The following is a 22,677-nucleotide window of genomic DNA, read 5'->3' as shown; positions in this document are numbered from 1 at the left end:
ATTTTTCGTTCGTCTTAAACGGATAAGCTCAATTTAAGCAAATGCACTTCTTAAAACAGCTAGAACAGAATGTAGTTTTTGGCAGAATATGGGAAGTTGTGTGTGAAGTGATGATTCACTGATGCTCTAGAGCACTGTCTTTGAAAATCTGCTGATAAATATAATAATAATTGCTTGAAGCATGGGGGAAGAGGTGTCATTGTGTGGGGAGCTTTTTAGCTGCTGGTGTTGGTGAGCGACTTCCCTGTGAAAGATCATTTAATGCTTTAGAGCACAGGAGAATATTGCAAAATGGCTTGATTCCCACATTCGAAAAATTGTTATCTAAAGAGGAATGATCCGATGCTCTTCTTCAAATCTTAAAGACAACACTGAGAATAAAGTTCATCAGGGCTCATGTTTTGAGCTGGTCAGAGTCCAGATGTGAACCCTATAGTGAATATTTGGTCTCACATTAAACTCAAACGAACTAGGAGACATTTTTCAACTATGAACTGTTTGAAGTGTGAATCCACACTGACTCTTCTTCCTTTAAAAAGCTGTCTGTAAGATGTTACAGACTGTAAATGTGCTGTTTATGCAATTTATTCTTATTTCCTGACCAGTGATTTGTGATTAAAACAGTTAAAAAAATCCAATAAATAATTTGCCATTTTTGGCTTGGCCATTTTTTTTTTTTTTTTTTTTGGCCCAGGAGTTTAAGCCTTTGCTCATTTCTCCATGGGCTCTTGGCAGTAAATAATGACCAAAAGTTTCATTTTTGTGGTGTTAAAATGTGACTTACTGGATTTTTTTCATGTGCACACTCAGCACTGAATGCCATACGCCACTTCCTTTTTCCTTTTTAGCTTGTATAGCTCTTTTGTCTGGACTAATGAAGAAGTTTGCATTCTGAGTCATGGCTCTGAGATCTCATCTGACACCATATCAGTGACTGTTAAAAGCCACAAACATAAGTCCTGGGAAAGGTTACTTTATGTTTGAAAACTGAGGAACAGTAAATGGTAGCTTCCCTTTGTGGCATGCATTGTCTCTCTGACCATGACCATGTGCTTATAAAGGCTGAGATTTCAAGGACAACTGATTGAACTGAAAGAATGCATTGCTTGCTGAATCAGGATTAACTGGCTCTCTTGTTTCTTCTTGGTCGTACTGTGTTTTAATTATGATGGGCCTTGGATATTTTGACACGTAAATGAAAAAGAAATATGTGTAATTTAATATATACAAAATATTATAATTTATATAATCTAACTTATTTTAAAATAGGCTATGTTTTCTGTTTTAATACATAAAAAATGATGGCTGAATTTTCATCAGTGTCACACGATCCTTCAGAAATCATTAGAATATCCTGATTTGCTGTGCAAGAAACTTTTATTTGTTCAACATTGTTAATAATATTAATAAATATTTCTTGAGCACCAAACCAATATATTAGATTGATTTGACACCAAAGATGTGACATGATGCAGGTAAATGAATAAACTATATACTTTTTAAATATTATTTGTACTAGAGCCAGACCGATATATCGGCAGACCGATATTATCGGCCGATATTAGGCATTTTCCAAACTATCGGTATAGGCAGTTATAATGGCCAATAAATGAATATTTCAAAAATAAAATAAAAACAGACACACTTGAACCATGTCATGAGTGTTGGAGTTGTATAGTTTGTCCACCAGAGGGCACTCTACACAGTTCCTGTTGGCAACACTTGTTGAGTTGGTCACGATACATACATTGCTAGAATAACAATTAAAAGAACACCCCCATCAGTTCTCTTAACTCAAATAAGCATGACAAAATTTGTGACTATCATGTCCAGTATAAAAAATAAATAAATTATCACCCGATATATCGGAATATCGGATTTTAAAACCCAAAAATATTTGTATCGGTATCGTCCTTCAAAATCCTTTATCGGGCGGTTTTTTTAAGTTTTTTTTTTTGTGTGTGTGTGTGGTGCCACTAATAAGTATGAAGGGCAATGAGCCAGGCACAATGTCATTTTGGGAAAAGCCAGGATTGTGTAATTCCCTTACAAAATGAGGGTGTTTGGAAGAGGGAGGGGAAACTTACTTTAGTGAAAGTAGGGAAGCACCCTACGGCGGCTTTCCTTTGGTTTCATGCTCGAGTGGCATTTCTTCGCTTATTAATCCATATGAAGGCATCAGTAGGGTTTCAAACTTTATTGAATCCTAAGTTGATTGTTCTCATATCTTTGTGTGAGGCAAGAACAGGCCAGCGTCTCTGCAGCCAATGGCCTTTCACTTTGGCTGTGACATCAGTGTCAACCGATGCAAGACTCACTCTGTTTTTCTGCTTTTGACTGCATAAAGGCATTCTGGCAAAGAATAGAACTGCCACAAAGTCTTCATTAGACCTTTAGAGATGCTGACTGACTTATACAATGTGCAATTAAAGCAAGGCTGAGCAAAAAGGAATCCGTCTCATAAGGAATGTTGAAATAATACAAAAGTCATGTAGTTTGAAGGATCTCTGACTATAAAGCATGTACTGGTTTTGAATGAATTCTGAATATAAAGCATGTACTGGGATTAAATGGAATATAAATGAAATAAATCCAAAATGTAAACCGTCACCATATCTTTGGTTGTTGACGTCAAAGGCTTTGTGTATTGGTACCTTAGTGGTACATGATATTAGCACCTGAAATGTACATATTAACGCCTAAAATGTACATATTAGTACCTAAATGTTCATATTACCATCTAAAATTTACATATTAGCTCATGAAATGGACATTGCCACCTAAAATGTACATATTAACACCTAAAATGTACTTATTAACTCCTAAAATGTACTTATTAGCACCTAAAATCTACATATTAGCACCTAACGTGTACATATTACCACCTAATGGACATATTACCACCTAAAATGTACATATTAGCTCCTGAAATGGACATATTAGCACCTAAAAGGTACATATCAGCACCTAAAATGTACATATTAACACTTAAAATGGACATATTAGCACCTAAAAGGTACATATCAGCACCTAAAATGTACATATTAACACTTAAAATGGAAATATTAGCACCTAAAATGTACTTATTAGCACCTAAAATGGACACATTAACACCTAAAATGTATATATTAGCACCTAAAATGGACAAAAGTTTACCTTTTGAAAAGGTACAGTCCCAGTGACAGCTTTTGTACCTTTTTTCTGAGAGTGCAGTTCAACTAGTATTTTGCCACAATTTAATGTAAAATATGGGTATTGAAATGCAGAATTGTTGTACAGTCCTATTAAGGCTTTGTGACATTTAAACGAAAACGTTTGTAGATATTTTAGAAAGTTTTGCTGTGTTGACGTCTCAGATGAGATGTAATAGTAGACCACCATTTTAACCGTAAACACAACCAGACAAGGGCATGACCTCTCTGATCATAGCAGAGCTGTGGGTTACAGTGATGTTGGATTATTCCACATGGCCAGTTCTGCATTCACCACCTTCTCCACAGGTGATCAGTTTTGAGGCAGTTTTGACTCATTACACACCCTTGTTTTATTATCTGACAGCCTGTTATCTGTAATTCTCAATTACAATTCTCAATGTAATTTCTCACAAAAATACTGTTGTACCCCTCTTATCAAATGTAACATAATTAGCAATATCGTATGGTAGGCCTGTACTTTGTTTATGTCTCCAATGTTATTGTCTTGTTAAAGAATGAAGAGGCGCATTGTCGAGTTTTACCGATTTGTTTAATGACATATAAGATTGACAGCTGATTCATGGAGCAAATACAAAGTGAAGGCATTTCATGCACCTATTTGTAATGCATGTAATGTTAATCCACAGTTTTAGCACAATACTGCCCTCATCTGGTCAAGTAGACAACAATCATGTTACAATCATTCAAACAATCATTATACAGTAACAGCACGATTTATTAATTATTTATTTTTTTCTACTTAATATCTGTATACTTTGGTTCATAATGTAACTCAAAAACAGATCACAGATTTCTTGAGTATCATGATATCATAATGTCACTGGATGTACAAAACCGAGTTCTTTGACGATATTCGTATAACTGTAGGCTACTGTGTAAATTTTGCACAAGAAAATACTATTTCGCTCTTTATTAAAATGTCATGTTTAATTCAATGTGATACTTGTAAATTCGTTGTTAAGTGAAAATTGTTTCAAAGTAAATCCTTGACCATTTTGTTTTTCTCCTGTTTACTATGCAAGGGGGGGTCTGTGCCGATAAAACATTAATTGAGAATATTTTAAATATAAAAGAAAAAGAAAAGAATGGAATTTCCAAAATGTAATTTTAATAATAAATTATTTTTTTCTGTATTTTTAAATAACATTATATTTAAATATTCTATTTCATTAATAATTTATTATTATTACCAATATTTAATTTAATTTAATTTAATTTTATAGACCAATTTTATAGAGTCAAGCATATTTTAAATATAAAAGAAAAAGAAAAGAATGGAATTTACTAAATGTAATTTTAATAATAAATAATTTTTTCTGTATTTTTAAATAGCATTCCATTTAAATATTCTGTTTCATTAATAATTTATTATTATTACCAATATTTAATTTAATTTAATTTTATAGACCAATTTTATAGAGTCAAGCATCAATATAAAAATAATAATATTTATTTATTATTTATTAATTAATTCAGTTCACATTTATTTGTATAGCGCTTTTCACAATACATATCGTTGTAAAGCAGCTTTACAGATTTAGGTCCTTCCAAGACAATAGCAATACTTTGTAATCAATACAGTAGCTTACAATAAATCAGTCCAGAAGTCATGAATTAATTCTGGCGCACTATACATGTATTTATGTATTATTAGTGTGCATTGTCCCCGTTAAATAAACCTGAATTTTTCTTTTTTATAAATGCAATATTATTTAATATTTTTGCATCATAAAACCGACAACATGTAAAATTATTTTCAAAAGACTAGTTGCTATAAATGTAAATAACTTATAATTGTTATAACACCAAGGTTTTTAACTGCAGAAGATAAAGTAAAAGTCCACCCTGGCAAATTTTATTCCAAAAGATTCTGTGTACAGGTTTTTGGTCAGAAAGACATGGCTGTGGTTACAAGAGGTAAAAAACTATATAAATACTGTTAATTTTCTCACACAAACCGCTCGTTTCGTGTCTAAGGCCACATTACATTTACGAATCATTAAATCATGTTTAATTTGGACTTCTCTGTGCATGCTCTTTGAGGTGGACCCCATAAACCACCATTATATGACTGACAGACAAGAACGGTTTGACCGAAAAATATCAATAGATGCCCTTGCGGTAAGCTAAAACTTATCAAAAATTAATTTCAAAGTGAACTATCCCTGTAATGAATTTGTTTTTTGTTTATCACACAATGACTAAAGCCACACTGGGGAAATAAACTCCACAAATGCATCCAATAATTAAACATGACATTATTTGTCAACATATAATAGGCGTTTTGGATCAAGACCAGGTTTTTACAGTCTATTTATCACAAGTGTATAATTGAACTTGTCTCACTATTCAGTGCTGTACGTCTGCCCAGATGTCACTATTAGGAGGAATGGCTCATGCCACTGCTAAGAGGCAGATGACCATCTGGTGTGTAATTTATGACGGTTATGCCAGGAGTCATGGTCTAGGACTGTAATGTATTGCCCCTCCAAATATCATTACACAAATGCTTAGAAAGTAGTAACAAAAGTGCAATTCAAGCCATTTAAATCACTGTCTGGATAATTCAGGCCTAGTCATGCAGCTTCCATCAGTGCATCAGTTTACCCATCCACTTTCTCATAGCTCAGTGTTTTCCAACTATACACTTTCTCGAACTGATTCTCAAACACAACTGATTCAGGCCATCAGACTTTTAGAAGAGACTCCAAAGCTGTATTCGAAATCGCCCGCAAGACCATCAATCACGATTCCCTTACCACACTAATAGTCCACCTGAAGGGGTGAATGAAAACGAGTGAAAGAATTCGGACACGGAATGGCTGCTACTGTAGAAACTTCGCAAATTAGCAGCTCCAGTAGTAATGAAATGATTTACCTTGAACTCTGTCATGAAACTAGCATGTATAAACCTTAATTAAACAATTTAATAATCAATTAAAAAAAAATGTATACCTGCATGATATTACGCTGTACCCACATTGGATCAGCGTTTTGGAAAATGAATCAATGCATGATTCAGCTGTGAGCGCCATCTTCTGGCAAGACGCAGGATTTAATTCAGCACGATCCTTACAGTGCATTATGAGTTTACATCTGTTGTACACTTATTATTGTGGTGCATTATGGGATGTCTCTTCAAATAGTGCCTATAAGGGGTGATTTAAGACTGCCAAAAGGGAGACATCCAAAATTTGTTTTCTTAGTGTGACTGCAGGAATAGGGTTGGGAAACACTGTCATAGCTGGCATAGGCCAACAGTAGGTTTATGTCAAGATGTCATAACAAAGACATCTTAAACAATATCATATTTGCATTAAAAATATCATATCATGACTGAGTGAAAGACACTTAATGACAGTTGTCATAAACATGCATACTTCATATTCAAGACATATGTCATGGTTATGAAGGTGTCATGTCAGTCTTATGCACACCCCTCAGCCCATTCTCACCCCCAAGGCGTCACTTAAATGACGCCTTGGGAAGCATTTGGACATGCTTCAATATCTGACGCTTTAGGCGCCCTTTAGCGTCAGTTAGATGACGCCCTAGGATCGCGTGTACCCTACCCCCACCCCACACCTAAACCTAACCGCGTCCTCTAACTGACGCTTTCCTTTAGCGTCAGTTAGATGACGCCGTAGGATCGCGTCATGTAAGTCAACTATTGAAGCATGGTCAAAGGTGACGCCTTGGGGTGAGAATGTGTTACCAGAAACATTTGCATCAAATGCGTGTTCTTTAAGATAAACATTGTAATGCTAAAACTTTTTAGCATTCAGGCTCAGTGAAACATTACATTGTCTTTTTAAAATAGTGCCATAACCTCTTATCTACTTCAGGAACGGCATCAAGCCGGTCAATGAAAAGGCAAAAAGGCCGCAGACCCGTTTTAAGTGACAGCTGCTCTTTTGCAACAAAAGTAATTTCAAATGCAAGCAGGTCCATTCATTTGATTTCCTCCACATCTCCCAGAGTGCTGAATGTAATTATCGTCCCTCCATCTAGCGTCCCTAGGGAGCCCTTCCCCCTCCATGCTCAGCTGTGACCGTCCCCTCGGCCCTTCGGCCCTCCCCCCTCCTGATCACGTGACATTATCCTGTCCCGCCTGCCTGTCCCCACCCACCAGCACCAGCTGTATGACTTTCATAATCTCAACACAATGCCTGATCCAGAATCAGTCACCATTGACTCTCATTATAGCCTTAGTCTGTTGATCATGTCATCGACCTGATGTTTTAATGTTCTGCACATTTTAAATGTCTCTCAAATATGAGAATTATTTATATATCTATCAACTGGTCTCAGTGGCAATGGATAAACCAGAAGGGAAATAGATTAAATGTTTTGAGGGTAAATAAATATTCTTCTAAAATGTAGATGCAGCCTAAGTGAAAAGTGTATGATGATGGTGTCCAGAGGTATGGACTTAATTTGCATTCATATTTTAAGGATAATTGATCAGAATCCATAAAAAACAGCCTTATTACCAAGATTTTCATTATGAAATCATAGCCGGCGGACAGAATCAGTCCACTCAGAATAGAAAGAGACTGCATCATCACAGATGGAGCTTGAGGGCTTTGATTGCGCTCAGTCAAGTACTTGTCTGTAAGTGTGTGTGCATGCTTTTGTTTGACCTTATGTGCATATGCGTGTCCAGTGGTGTGTGCATTTTAATTTTGCATGTGTTTGTATGCATGTGTTTTAGACCGACTGAGTGCTTTGCAGGCCTGAATAGTGGATGGTCACAGATAGCCTAAGGGCTTAACTTCTGTTTCTGAATGTGGTTTATTATTCCGATGGTAAAATATGGTTTTATTCACTGTTTTGGCTGCAGTTTTAGTTTAACCAGTGCAATTCTGCTTTTAACTGCATTTTGTTCATTCTATGGCATCACAACAAACAACTTAGCCTGCATCTAATTTGAATACAAAACCTTGTGGCTTGACCCATAGGCAATACCTCCTAAGCACAATGCACTTCATAAAGTGAACAAACATTTTCACAGTAACAGTCACATTTAGCAGTTGATTAAGATTGAGAACAAGTATTTTTATTTGATAATATCAGTTAAATATTAGCACATTAAACATATTTTTAGCTAAATGTTAAGCATGTTTTAGGAAATGTTGGCAGTCACTGATGGAGTTTGGGACACAATATTCAGCAATATTACTGATTTGACTGTACTGACACTACTGGAGGATTGCTGAACTGAGCTGGACGATGACATCACTATTTTCTACTTAGAGCTGAATTGAACATTTCATATTTGATGAACTTTATTTTACAGAACTGAATCAACACTGAACTGACCTCAGCTCAACAATGACACAATCTTTTTTTAAGCTGCTTTACAGCAGAATTGAGCTTTGTTTAGATCGTCATTGGTTCCCTGTTCCTGTTTTCGACTGAGCCTGCAGGTTTCTCCAATGGTTTTTTTTCTCCATTCGTTCACCTGATGGAGTTTAGGTCCCTTCCCACAGTGGCCTCGGGATATTGTTAATATTCAATTTTATATTATTGATCTGACTATATTGACACTGTATGAGAACTGAACTGAGCTGGACGATGACATCATTTCTAATGTTTTTTTTTTTTTTTTTTTTGCTTTATAAATAATTTATGATCTTTACAGCAGAACTGGATGAACACTGACCTCCATTTGAACAAAAGCCGAAATGCCATTTGTATCACTGTAAAGCTGCTTTGAAACAATCTATATTGTATAAAGCGAATAGGCTATATAAATGACCTGACATCTGCAGTTTAGAGTAGTGTTGGTTTGAATAATAATAATAATAATTATTATAATTATTTGTTTGTATTAATAACAAATAAATAGATTACAACTTATTATTAATATATGTTGTTGTTGTTGTTGTCGTCATTTAATATTATTGTTTACATCATTACGAAATGCATCTTTATATTTGCATCATATTTTTATAATATAAATATATTCAAAATTTTAAATATGCATCCCTAAACAGCAACAAAAACATAATGACAGTAAATAAATAGGCTAAATAAAAAATTACAATAAATTAACGATCATTTATTATTATTATTAATGCAGTTCTTGTACTTTTTTCCAAGGAAAACAACTATAAGAAACAAAATAAATATGGCAAGCGCAAAAAAATAAAATAAAAAGAAATGTCCAAACCTTTATTTAGTGAGTCTCGAGAGGATACAAAGCGAGCGAGCGCTCTCCCCTCCTCCGCCATGTGATGACGGACAGACTGTATCACCGGAGCGATGCTTGAAGTCACTCTCATCAGCAACAAAGCGAAGGAACAGCAGCAGCAGCACTGACGTAAACCATCCACCACATCACCGGAACCATACGGACCTGGACCGACACCATATCGTCTCTCCCGAAGCGTGAAAATGATGAAAACGGAGCGCTGAGGGATCGTGATGATGCTCGGACTCCAATTCACGGCAACATTTGAAATGCGCGTTAAATGGAGACTCATGACAAGAGATGCTGCAGGGTGCCGCATTGCCTGGCCGCTTGATGATGCTAGGATAGAGCAGCGCTTTTAACCGTGATGCTCGTTCTTAGAAGCTTTTGGGGTGGGATGGAATGAATTGAATGAACGGATTTTGTGGTCGAGCCAATGCCTCAGATTTGATCATACGCAAACTAAGACGATTTCAGTCTGCTTAAGCCATAGACGTATCGATGAGAACGACCACATGAATGTATGTGAATTCATTTTGCAGGACAAGCATCAACAACCCACGATACAGGTGAACTCATAAGGACTAGAGTATATGAGGTGAACTATCAGTGTAGCTACACTCAGGACCATCTCCAAAGTCAGGTTTTTATTTGAAAGGACTGCAGTGACAGGGCTCTTAATGATTGGCATTTTCATAAACAATTACATAGGGCATATTTAGTGTAGTGTATAGTACAGTATAGTCAGCCTTGGTCCATTGCGAGGACAATGACTCATTTACAGGCAGGCCTGTCTCCAGAAACCCTGGAGAAAGCCAAGGTGGAGTTAAAGGAGAACCCCGACACTTTACATCAGGACATACAGGAGGTGAGGGACATGATCATCACCCGTCCAGACATTGGCTTTCTCAGGACAGACGATGCTTTCATCCTGCGCTTTCTCAGAGCCCGGAAATTTAACCATTTCGAGGCCTTCCGCCTCCTGGCCCAGTACTTTGAGTACCGGCAACAGAACCTAGACATGTTCAAGAACCTGAAGGCCACCGATCCTGGGATCAAACAGGCTCTGAAGGATGGATTTCCCGGAGTCCTGTCCAATTTGGATAGATACGGGAGGAAGATTCTGGTTCTTTTCGCGGCAAACTGGGATCAGAGCAGGTAAGGTGCTATTGGATTTTGGCTAATTGTGGGTAATGACACGCTCAGTCTGAGCTGTCTTTTCAGCATCAGTCTTCTGTCATTCACTAGAGCATGATGTTGAGTTAAAGTTAAAGGCACAGTAACAGTGTACATCACAGTGGCCATGTTATTTGTAGTGATAAATAAGGAGGTCTGAGATGTTGACAGGAAAATCGTTAAAACGCATTTTTAAAAGATGTTATGTTGGTTTCATACATTTAAGAACATTTATTCAATTTTCTACATCAAATATATATGTAGATCTTTAAGAGATATTTTAACCATTGAGGGTTTGATGTTTCATCCAAGCCATAATGGGTGATGACCTTTGACCTGACCCAATATTCTATAAGACTGTTCTTTATATATATATTTTTTTTATTTTTGATAGTATGACAACATAAATTCAACATGGATGCACCATTGGAACGGTTATCTTCTATTTTAAAGAACAGACATTGACTCTTCCAAAATGCATGATCTAATAATATATATATATATATATATATATTTTTTTTTTAAATTTAATGACCTTGACATACATTCATGAGTCTTATACAGTCATAAGGGTCTCTGGCACATGTCAAAATGGCTGCATGCACAGTACAACCATGAGTACAACATGATGACTTTCACTTAGCAAATAAGTGCATTCTTTTTTTGTTTTTTTGCATTTATTAATTAAAAAAAACTATATGTAGCCTAGCCTGATGTATAATGTTGTATTTTAGTGGTAGCGACCTATATAGACTTGGCTGAGACTTCAGACTCAACAAGGGTTAATCTATCATCAATGTGCCCTTGAGTTATGCACTTCATTTCAGGTTTCTCCAATGACACTGTCCACGCAATATGTGCACTGTAAGTGACCTCTTTGGATGATCTAATAAATGTCAAATAATTTAATTAGATAAATACATTCCTTGCAGTGTAATCAAGGGATTCATTTTATACTCTTAGAAAAAAAAGTTCAATATGGTTTTAAAATAAAGCCTTAGGTTTCTTGACTCAATTTTAAAGAACACTTTATAGTTTATATAAAGAAAATTGTATAAATGATTACTTGTTTAACAGGATATTTCAAATGTTTTTTTCTGGTGATAAAGTATGTTTACAATGTTTAATTCATAAAATTGAATTACAATAAAATTAATTAAATAAAACTAAATAAATTAACTCAATTCATAAGATGATCCCATGATGGCAACTCCTAAAAGATTAGATATATGAAGCACCTGACAGAAACCTGTAATGTAGAGTCTTTTCTTCTAAGAGCGAGGTTGTGTGTGTATAATGTAACGTACTAGTGTGTGAGCTTAAATGTGACTTAAAATTAGGGCTGGCCAACGATTAATTGTGATTAATCATATCCAAAATAAAAGTTTGTGTTTACATAAAATATGTTTGTGTGTATATATAAATACACACACATGCATGTATATATTTAAGAAATATTTGCATGTATATACTGTATATACATAATATATTATTTTATATATTATTAACACATTTTTCTTAAATATATACATGCATGTGCATGAATTTGTATATACAAAATAATTATGCACAGTACACATATATATATTATGTAAACACAAACTTTTATTTTGGATGCGATTAATCACGATTAATCACAATTAATCGTTGCACAGCCCTTTATTCATCCCTTCAACTTGAATGTATGGCCCAAAACCAAGAGTTTAGTAAAACACTCTCTATCTACAGTGGCCTCAACAATCTTTGGACACTTAAGTCATACATATTTTGTATATAATGCAGTCACATGCATGCATATTTAATAGCGTCACCTTTTTGGGACCACTGTATATGCATTAATTAGTTTATGCACTGTGCACTAAATTAAGTTATATATGTACATGTATTTCTCCAGATTGAATTTGTTTTAATGTTGGAGTTTCACCTCTTTAGGCTAGAGAGTAGTACTCGAGTCCATATCAAACAGCCTTTGAATCCATGCCAGTCGCACCATTGCCTTGGATGGCAGGGCTCGTCTTGGCATCCTCTCACAGGAACAATGTTTGATGAGAACTAGGGTCAAGTTGCGCCTGATTTGCTTTATGTATTCAAGCCTTGTGTAAATGATGTACTTATGCCTGTACTTAAGTGTAAATACCAACATTGACTAACATGAACTAACTGTATACTCACATTTGGAGTTTGTTTGCAAACTAAAACGCTTGTGCTTCTCTGCAGGTACACTTTTGTGGATATTCTGCGGGCGATTTTACTTTCTCTGGAGGCAATGATAGAAGACCCCGAGCTACAAGTAAATGGATTTGTCTTGACCATTGACTGGAGTAACTTCACTTTCAAGCAAGCTTCCAAGCTAACTCCAAGCATGCTGAGATTGGCAATTGAGGGCCTGCAGGTAACACAACTGTTTGCCTTCATGCATCTAAACGGTTCAGTCGATGTTCTTAGAAGCATCATGGTGTTAAATATGTAATGTTTATGAAGCATGCATAAGATACTAATGGGAAATTCTGCATGTGTGAGGCTGAACAGGTGCTTGTTGTTGAGGAATCTTCTGTCAAACATTTGTTATTCTCTTTGTGAGTAACATGAACGAGAGCTGACCCAATCATCAAGGGAACACGGTCTGCATAGAAACCAAGATTGAGTATTATGTTTAATTTACCCAACTCAAAAGTAGTTTATAAAGCTAGATGTGCAACAGGAGGCAATGCATTGAGAAATCGTTTATTGTGTAAAGTCTGTTATGTTACTTTGCATCGGTTTGAGATCCAGTCCCTTTCATTACAATGAAGTACAGCACATTTTTAACATTTATTAGTTGTGTTAGCCAAGGCAAGCATTTCTATTATAATTGCTCATACATACAGTAGGTTTAAGGATTCAATCAAACACTTAAAGGGACAGTCATCATTTACTCGGCCTCATGTCATTCCAAACCTGTATGACTTTCATTCTTCTGTGGAACATATGGACTAAAACACTAAAAGGAAATGATCATAATCAATGGGGTCCAGTGTTGTTTTGGACCCCATTGACTTGTATTGAATGGACAAAAAACGATTGAAACTTCTTCAAAATATCTTCTTTCCTGTTCTGCAAAAGAAAATAATGCAGGATTGAAACGTCATCAAAATGAGTAAATATGGTGAAATTTTAATTTTTTTAGTGAACTATCCCTTTAACCACATGAAACATTGCTATACAACTCATTTCAAACACATTTCGAAGCTACAATCAGTTAGTTTAAAAAAATAAACACAAAACCTGTCCTAATTGAAAGAAAACAAGTTGACAAAAAGATTGAATGCCATATTTAGTGATAATATAACATTAAAATGAGATTTATTAGCTATTACTTGTGAGATGAGGGGGGTGGGGGGTATATCACAAAAGTACAAAAAGTATCCAAACCATTGAGAGGTTTGGTTTATCCAACGAGAGGTAGTTATACCCTTTGTGAGGGAGGTCAGTAAGTTTTAGTCCAATGGAATAACATCAATTAACATTTTAGGGAAAAAGAAACTCCTCTCCGAGAATCAAAATGACTCAAACATAACATGAAGGATATAAAATAAGCAAAACTTTAGCATTTACATTGAGAGGAGTTGAGTAATACCTGAGTTGAGTCCTCAGCAACCGCATAGCAACACCCTGACAACCACCCACAACACTGGTGGTGTGTTTTGGATGAACACTCATATTGCATAAAATTTAGTTGCGCTATATTTTAACATCACTATTACACATAAAACTGTGCAGAAATTGTTCACTCTGCTAGAAAAATGGTCACTGTGCATTTAATGAGAGCTTATCTGCGCATAGACATTTCCAGAAGCAGCAGCCTCTTGAAAGCTCTCATTTAGACATCACTTCTTTGAGGAGGGCTTGGGTCTGATATGACATGTAGGCAGTGCAGAGTGAAGGCCTGTTGACTGAATATTAATGCGGGTGCATGATGAGCCTATTCCACATTCCAGTGCCTCTTCAGACAGATTAGCCGGTGAATAATTGATCGCCGCCATTAGCATCTTGCATCCACAATGTGCTGTTCACATCGAGTGGGACATCGCTTTTGTAGCCGTTTGAAAGGGAAACAATAGCTTAGATTGAGGGAAAAGAGCCCCAGCTAATTAGTTACAGTTCAAAAGAGTGCTCAGCAGCTAGCTTGTCAGCAGAAGTCGTCACTTACATGTGTAAATATTTACAGGAATTAAGAATTTGGGGATTTTTTTAAACCAATTTGCATGCATAAAAAGTTGAGAGAAGCGACTTGATGAATGCATGCATTTACCAATATACACTATATAAGTTTGAACACTGAGGTGCAAATAGTATCTGCCACTATTTATACTATTTAAGTATAAATAGCATCTAATTACCATTGCAAAGAAAAGAAAGCTAATTTTACATGGTGTAATTAGAATCTATCGCTATTTTCACTTAGTGTAAATAGAATATATTGCTATTTGCACATGCAATAGCCGCTGCCTTTATTTTTTTTTTGTTTTGAAAGAAGGTAATAGTTTTTATTCAGTAAGGATGTATTAAAATTGATTAAAAGAGACAGTAAAAGATTTCAATTTAAAAAGATTGCTTTTATTTTGAACTTTATATTTATCAAACAATCCACAAAATCCACAAAAATTAAGCAGCACAACGGTTTTCAATCTTGATAATAATAATAATAAAAAAAAGAATAAGAAGAAATTTCTTGAGCACCAAATCAGCATATTAGAATGATTTCTGAAGGATCATGTGACATGTGTAATATAAAGACTAGTAACGATTCTGAAAATTCAGCTTTTCCACCACAAGTATAAATTACATCTTAAAATATGCACTACGGAGCCCCTCTAAGGGACCTTAAATAAAAAATGAGAAATATACATATTTTTTTGCATGCACACAAGAAATATTCATGTACGCACATTAAACTTTTCACATGCGCACAAGAATTTTTTTTCCATGCTCATGCACAATTTCCAGATTACAGTATGTGTACTATTTCCTATGTGCCTCAATGCAATTTTACTAAAGAAAACGAGCTAAAAGAAAAAGATCAATTTGCTCAAAATGTGGCTTACATTAGGGGAGTATATCTCTAATACCACTGTCTTATGTCCGCTTAAACGCATCCTCAGTGGAGCCTGAGAAACCATGGCTGATGGCACACATCTGCATGCATTTTTCTATTTTTTCCAGGGTCCATAAAACCAAGTTCAAGGGTCCAATATACCTCTAATATCACAACCTTATGTCTGCTGTGACGTATCCTTTGTGTTGGCAGTGAAACCTTGCTGCTTTCAAAGCAGTTTTACAGCTTTTTTGCTCATACATACAGTAGGTTTAAAGATTCAAACAAACACTTAAAGGGATAGTCATCATTTACTCGGCCTCATGTTGTTCCAAATGTATGACTTTCATTCTTCTATGGAACATATGGACTAAAACACTAAGAGGAAATGTCTTAGTGTTTTAGTCCATAATCATAATTAGTGGGGTCCAGTGTTGTTTTGGACCCCATTGACTTGTATTGAATGGACAAAAACAATTGAAACTTCTATACTTCCAAAATATCTTCTAAAATGTCTTCTTTTGTGTTCTGCGGAACAAAAGAATAATAATGCAGGATTGAAACGTCATCAAAATGAGTAAATATGATGAAATTGTCTTTTTTTTAGTGAACTATCCCTTTAACCACATTAAACTTTGCAGCACAACTCATTTTGAAGCAGTCAGTTTAAAAAGTTAACATAAAACCTGTCCTGATTGAAAGAAAACGAGTTGACAAAAAGATTGAATGCCATAGTTGGTGATAATATAACATTATAATGAGATTTATAAGCTATTATTTGTGAGATGAGGGGGGTGGTGGTGCCGTGACGGGAAATGTGCTTTCAAAGCAGCTTTACAGAAAATGCATGTTTGATGTTTCTACATTACTTGTTAATTGTTACCCAAAAATATGTTCATTGGGTTGATAAAAAGTGCTCAAATATTGGATTTCGTTAGAGCAGGTTTCTCAAACCTGGTGAGCATAAGAGACTACTTTCCAAAACAATAAATATTACCGTCCCCAAACTTTTGACCAGAAGTGTGTGCAGATGGCGTTTCCCAAACACTTTTAGGTCAGGAAAGGACTGAGAGAATGCTAGAATGAGAGGTGTGACACCATTTGGCTCTATTTTGACAGTGACAGACCAACAGTATGTACATTGAGTCATTAAACATGACGTTTAGAGCCAGAGGGAAAAGCGCACTGCTCTCCGACCTAAAAGTGAAGGGTCATGTGAAGCGTCACATCAGTCTGATGCCATTGTTCATATGGACATCTGTCTGTCTCAATCATCAACGTAATGAAGCATTAAAACCTTTTTTGTAAGCTTTTTGATTGTCAGACTCAAACCAGTGAGTGAACACATGAAAGAGAGAGAGAGTGACAGAAACAGAAAGGAATGTCATGGACTGAAGGAATAGGAGAAATTTCTTTCTCTGCTCATCCATTTGATGAGCTAGAATCTGTTGCTTTTGAAAGTACCAGAATCTAATGCACTGTGTATTTTTTGCAAGGTTAAAATAGAACCAATAGATTCTTCCTAGAAAACTTCATGGTTTGCAGGCGGTGATCATTGCCTGTTCTTGGAGGTAGTATGCTTTAATTATTAGTTCGACCATCTATCATATGTTTCCAAGCAAATGGTGGCTCAGAAATGAGCACTTGATTTTCAGAAAATGGCTGTTCTTAGCAAAATCAATAGACAACAACATTCTCCTGGGTCGAATAGAAGTGGTCCTGGCTTTCCTGGAGCAGTGCTTTGTTGTTTCAGGCTCTGTTGTTTGCTTCTTTGCTTTGGACATGCCTTTTGTCTCTCTTAGTCTTGAGAAATAACCCACGCTTGGCAGCCAATCACAATGGGCCAATCTTCCCCAGCCCACCCCATGCCGAGTTTCCCTGGCAACCTGTCTAACCGCCATGCTATGCACCCTCCAGATGGGCTGTGCTCACAGAGAGACACGCACTCATGTCACTCAGACACCGTGTCCGTATGTGTGTTTATATGTATGGCACTTAAAGTGCATCTTAAAAAGCACAGGAAGTTCATTGCACTGTCAGATTGACATGCATCACATTGCTGCATTGGATTCCCATAATTAAAAAGTCATTTTTGTATTGCTTGTCTGGGACTGATGTCAGGTAACACTTTATTTTACAGTGTCCTTGTTCCATATATGTTACATGTACTCATAGAAATAACTGTAAATGATCTCAACCAAATCCTGATCATACACTTGTTGTAAAATATTATACAGTACTTAAATATATAATTACACTTTAACACAGACACATAACATAAATTATAATAAATAATTATTGATTTTAATACATTTTATTGTAGAATTATATTTTGGGGGTTATTAATAGTGTTTATTTCGTGTGCTGTAATTTTTTTATTTATTGCTCGTCTGGGACTAATATCCGTTGGAGAATAAGCAATGATTTTATTTTATTTTATTTAGTTTAGTAAACATCATGTATGAATGAAAATATCTTTCAGAACATTTCTTCTGTAATACAGTAAAACCGTAGCTAGTTTTCACAGTTTTTGCCAAATACACTTTACATAACTTGCATATTGTGACAACATGCCCCTATTGCAAGGTCCTATTGAAATTACTTGTTAATTCAATTCACATTTATTTGTATAGTGCTTTTCACAATATCGTTTCAAAGCAGCTTTACAGAAAATGTATGTTTCTACATTACTTGTTAGTTTTTACCCAAAAACTATAGCAAAAATCTCATTTTTTTTGTTTTGAGAATTTCATTTATTAAAAAAATATATTGTAATGTATTTACTCTGGACTCAAAACATCATATAGTTTATGACTGAAACACACTTACAGACTGTTTCCTCGGCCACGCGGGGATGATCAGTCATCATAAGTATGAAATTACATTCATAATCGGCTTTACAGTCGTTAAGTGTGTCCGTAGCTTATATGAAAGTAGATAATTAAAGAGAGTATTTGCACCAACAGATACCAATATAAAATCTTGCAATATATCCGTGGTATTGTTTAAAAGATGTCCCACAGATGACTTCAGACAGGCAGAAGGATCTATTTTAGCCTTCTAGAAACAGCCGAGGCCTTTATGTCTTGTTGATTGAAATACTTCAACCCATTATTAAAGAAAGAGGTGACTGAAACCCGTTACAACAGATGGATTTAAAGCAGCATTACGCCTTCGCAACAAGTAATCTCTCTTTTGTATCTCTCTCAAAAGCCGTAGTATAGAATGTAACTTCTCTTAAAGGGATAGTTCACCCAAAATTACAATTCTGTCATTTATACATTGAGATTGCTGTAGTTAAGTTGATTGACTGATTTATTTACTTATGGGTTTTTATGGCCTTGACAGTATTGTCTGTGTAATGTTATGTTAACTTTGACCTGCCTGGGGGACTACGGATGAAATGGATACATGAAATGGACATTTTGTGTTAAAAGTTGTGCAATCGTTCAAATATAATAACTTCTCTTAAAGGGATAGTTCACCCAAAATTACAATTCTGTCATCATTTAATCACCCTCATGTCATTTCAAACCTTTCACTCAAAAAATGTGCTGTTTGGATCCCATTTTTCTCTCTTTAGTGTTCAATAGACGAAATGTACCTAGGTTTGGAACGACCTAAGAGTGTGTAAATAATGACAGAATACATTTTTTGGGGGGTGAATTATTTCAATTATTTTCACAAACAATAAATTGTTCTCAATTTGCTCTCTCCAATCCAAGATATATGATTCAAGTTTTCTTTGCTTGAACAGCTACAGTATGTGGTCAGGGGAAGGGCAAGAGGTTTGTACAATATTTATAGTGCCATGCAGTCTATGTCCCATAAGCAAATAGAAAAGCGTGTTCCTGGGAAGCTCTCAGTCCCTATTTAATCAACAGAGCAACTTGCAGATGGAATGGGTTTGCATTCCTCACACCAGCTGCATGGCTTATCTGGATGCTGAGATCCGTTGCCACCCTGAAAGCAAAGCTTGTACGCGTCTTGGTTATCTGAGAAACGGCACTAGACATATCTGGGCCTGCAGGACTAGATTTAGACTAATTGTTTTGCTCTCTGCAAAGTGGCACAGTTATGGTCGCGCTCTGTTTATCGGACTATAAACGGGACTGTTCTGATCTGTAGCAGAACTGACAGCAATGAGTAGAGCTTCATCTTTGTGTTACCGGTCTTGCATGGCTACTCAGTGGGCTGGATCTGGAAAGTGTAGATAAAATTTCTCCTTTAGAGCTCCAAATATTTGACGTTAGCAATGGCATGTGTCTGAGTGTGAAGGTTCGTATTGCTGGTTTGCTCAGTTATGGTTAATTTGTCTAAGTATTGCTAACGGGATGCTAACTGTTTGTACAAGAGAGCTATTCTTGAGCTATTCCACACTTAATGCTGATAGAAAAAAGTCTGGCTACAGAAGACTATTTGTATTTTTGGGTAAATAAACCATTGTTTTTTTTTCTTCTAAAGGCTCTTAGACATCAGCTTTTTTATCCAGGAATGCTGTCACTGAAACTAGGACAGCTCACTGATGCTGACTGGTATGTTATATGTATTATTTGGTAAAGGGACCATGATAAAATACTAGCTTTTCCTCAGGCTACGTCTTTCAAAAGGTCTCCAGCAAATGGAGTTGTTTTTTTCCCTTCAATTTACCTTGCTGGAGTTCAGTTGTGCATCATCAGTTGCTCCTGACAAGAAAAGAGAGGGATGTTTCATGTCAAGCCACTGAAACAAAATGCACAGATGACATCAGCGGTCCATCAGCTAGCTTATACAGAGACTAAAAACAACCCTATAAAGCTCTAAGCAAAGCCATTCTTTGATAAACTGTAATTTAGCGGCGCTGCTTAAAACCGGTGATTATTTAACGTTGCAGATGTTTTAAATGGTTCCTGATTTTACGACGAGACACTTTTAAGAGCAATTATCCTGTGGCTTTACTCCTTTTATTTCTAGTCAATCTGACCTGCTGCCAGAATCTATGTTAGAGGCTTGATGGATTTGTATTCAAGCTAATACAAGCACCTTTTTCAACAATCCATTTGAGTGCATCACTTGACCAGAACAGGAGAATTATGCTTAAACCTTATATTTTTGAGTAGTTCAGTTACTTGCGACTTCAGTTACAGTTACTGGCTCAGTGTAGCATGGTTTCGCTCATGTTATTTATTTATTTATTTGATTTTCTTTGTAGCATCTAGATTTCCATTTACTGTTACCAAACTTGCTGGTTTTTAATGGATAGTTGACTCAAAACTCAAAAATGAAAATTCTATTACCATTTACTCACCGTAGTGTTTTTCTAGGGGCCCTGATACACTGAGGTTACGTTTATACGACAATGATACGCTTAAAATGGAGAAGCTTTTCCTTTGAGTTTTCCACGTACAGACAAAACGCAGACAATGAAATTGTGTTTGTCATTGACATTGTCAAAACGATCCCCGTTCTCACGGATCTACGAAAATGACTAAAAACGCTGTGTTCTGCTGCCAGGCCATTAGAAGGCAATGAAACACTATAGACCCCTTTTCAGTTGGTAAACATGGTGACGTTTTTTAGTGGGCGGAGCTTAGGTGGAGGCAGAACGATCCCTCTGGCCGCTTTACTAACGCTAGTTAGCAAGTATCGTTAGCTTGTTTTTTTAACAATAACTGGAGAAAATCCGGTTTTATCTTAATGTGTAAGGTCACTCAGTGTCCAGGACCGCGATTGTTATTTCCAAAAGTTATTTTTAACGTACGGAACCAGATTGGCCGACCCGTAGCCGCCTACACGCTCACTCAATACATGGATGATCTGACAGGACTAACGTCACGTTACCTCGGTTGAGTGGCCTGACTTCTACAAAAAACGATCATAAGAGAAACTGAGGGCATATAAATCTTTAGATGCCTATATGGTCCTGTACTAGACTTGTGTGTATGATCCGCAGTTCTGACGAGTCAGCGCCAAAACGACGACAATGTAAAGAGTGACATTACAGTGTGATTTTAATGATGTGAATATTTTCTAGAAATAAAAATCCCAGATATTCATTTTTCATCAATTCTTGCAACAAAAAACACAACAAGATGACATTTAATAATAGTAACAATAATTTAAGCTCCTTATTATGTAGCCAAATCTGTGCCTGTTTGTATTGGCCGCCTCCAGTTTTCACTTTGTTTTGCCTCCAGCTATAGCGCCGTGACGCAACTGTAACGTCAGCGCAAAAGGGGTCTATAGTAATACGCTTGTGCATGTCATTGTTTTCAGAGATTCGTGTTTTTGTTATTTACATGTTGTTTTACTTTGAAACCCGTTTTTTAAAAGTTTGCGTTTTCAGGCACCCAAAACACCATTGTCACGTAAACGAATGACTAAAACGCATAAAACGTTTTACGTTTTTAGTCAAAAACGATGTCGTGTATGCCGAGGCCAGAGTCGGGCCAGTGTTGAGCGTCAGTCAGCCCAGTTTTTGTGGTTTTGCAGCACTGTCAGCGCTAGTTGGACATCGTTGGGGGTATTATGATCGATTGAGAATGTTGAATCGGCGTCCGTCTGCGCGGTTGGTGAGAGAGACAACTCTGATTGGCTGTTTAGCTTAGTCGAATCAGTCAGTGCACGAGAATAAAAGTGAAAGTGAGCAAAGAAGGTCCTAATTTTACGTCACCCTACCATTTTTACAATTGAAGAGGTCAGATGCAAAAGCCTCTAAATGCCATTTGAAATTTTCTTCTTTAATGATGATTTTTATCAAACTTGTATATTTAAGTTCAGTGATTTCACTTAAATGGCAATGACAATTACCTATTAATTGTTATTTAAGTGAAATTACTGAGCTTAAATATACAAGTTTGATAAAAATCATCATTAAAGAAGAAAATTTCAAATGGCATTTAGAGGCTTTTGCATCTGAACTCTTCAATTGCCATTTTGGTGATCAAAGATGAGTTTTAAGGGATACAATTATTGACTACAGGGGGGCTTTAAAATAGCTATTTCAGCATCACAGGATCAGATCATTGGCATTCTGA

At 36.0% G+C, this 22,677-nt stretch overlaps 1 protein-coding gene across 1 annotated transcript in view; it reads left to right on the top strand.

Annotated features, from left to right (window-relative positions):
- The first annotated feature begins 9,425 nt into the window (after window positions 1-9,425).
- Window positions 9,426-22,677, top strand: part of clvs2 (clavesin 2) — a 24,485-nt gene continuing 11,233 nt past the window's right edge. Inside the window, exons 1-2 of the mRNA XM_039691898.2 lie at window positions 9,426-10,569; window positions 12,805-12,979. Of these exons, the coding sequence (XP_039547832.1) occupies window positions 10,181-10,569; window positions 12,805-12,979 (564 nt within the window). The 5' untranslated portion in view covers window positions 9,426-10,180. The remainder of the gene's footprint in view (window positions 10,570-12,804; window positions 12,980-22,677) is intronic.

This window comes from Pimephales promelas, chromosome 13 (assembly GCF_988280905.1).
Source record: "Pimephales promelas chromosome 13, fPimPro1.hap1.1, whole genome shotgun sequence".
NCBI classification, from domain to species: Eukaryota; Metazoa; Chordata; class Actinopteri; order Cypriniformes; family Leuciscidae; genus Pimephales; species Pimephales promelas.
The sequence above is the reverse complement of the archived record's forward strand: the minus strand, read 5'-3'. Positions and strand labels throughout refer to the sequence as shown.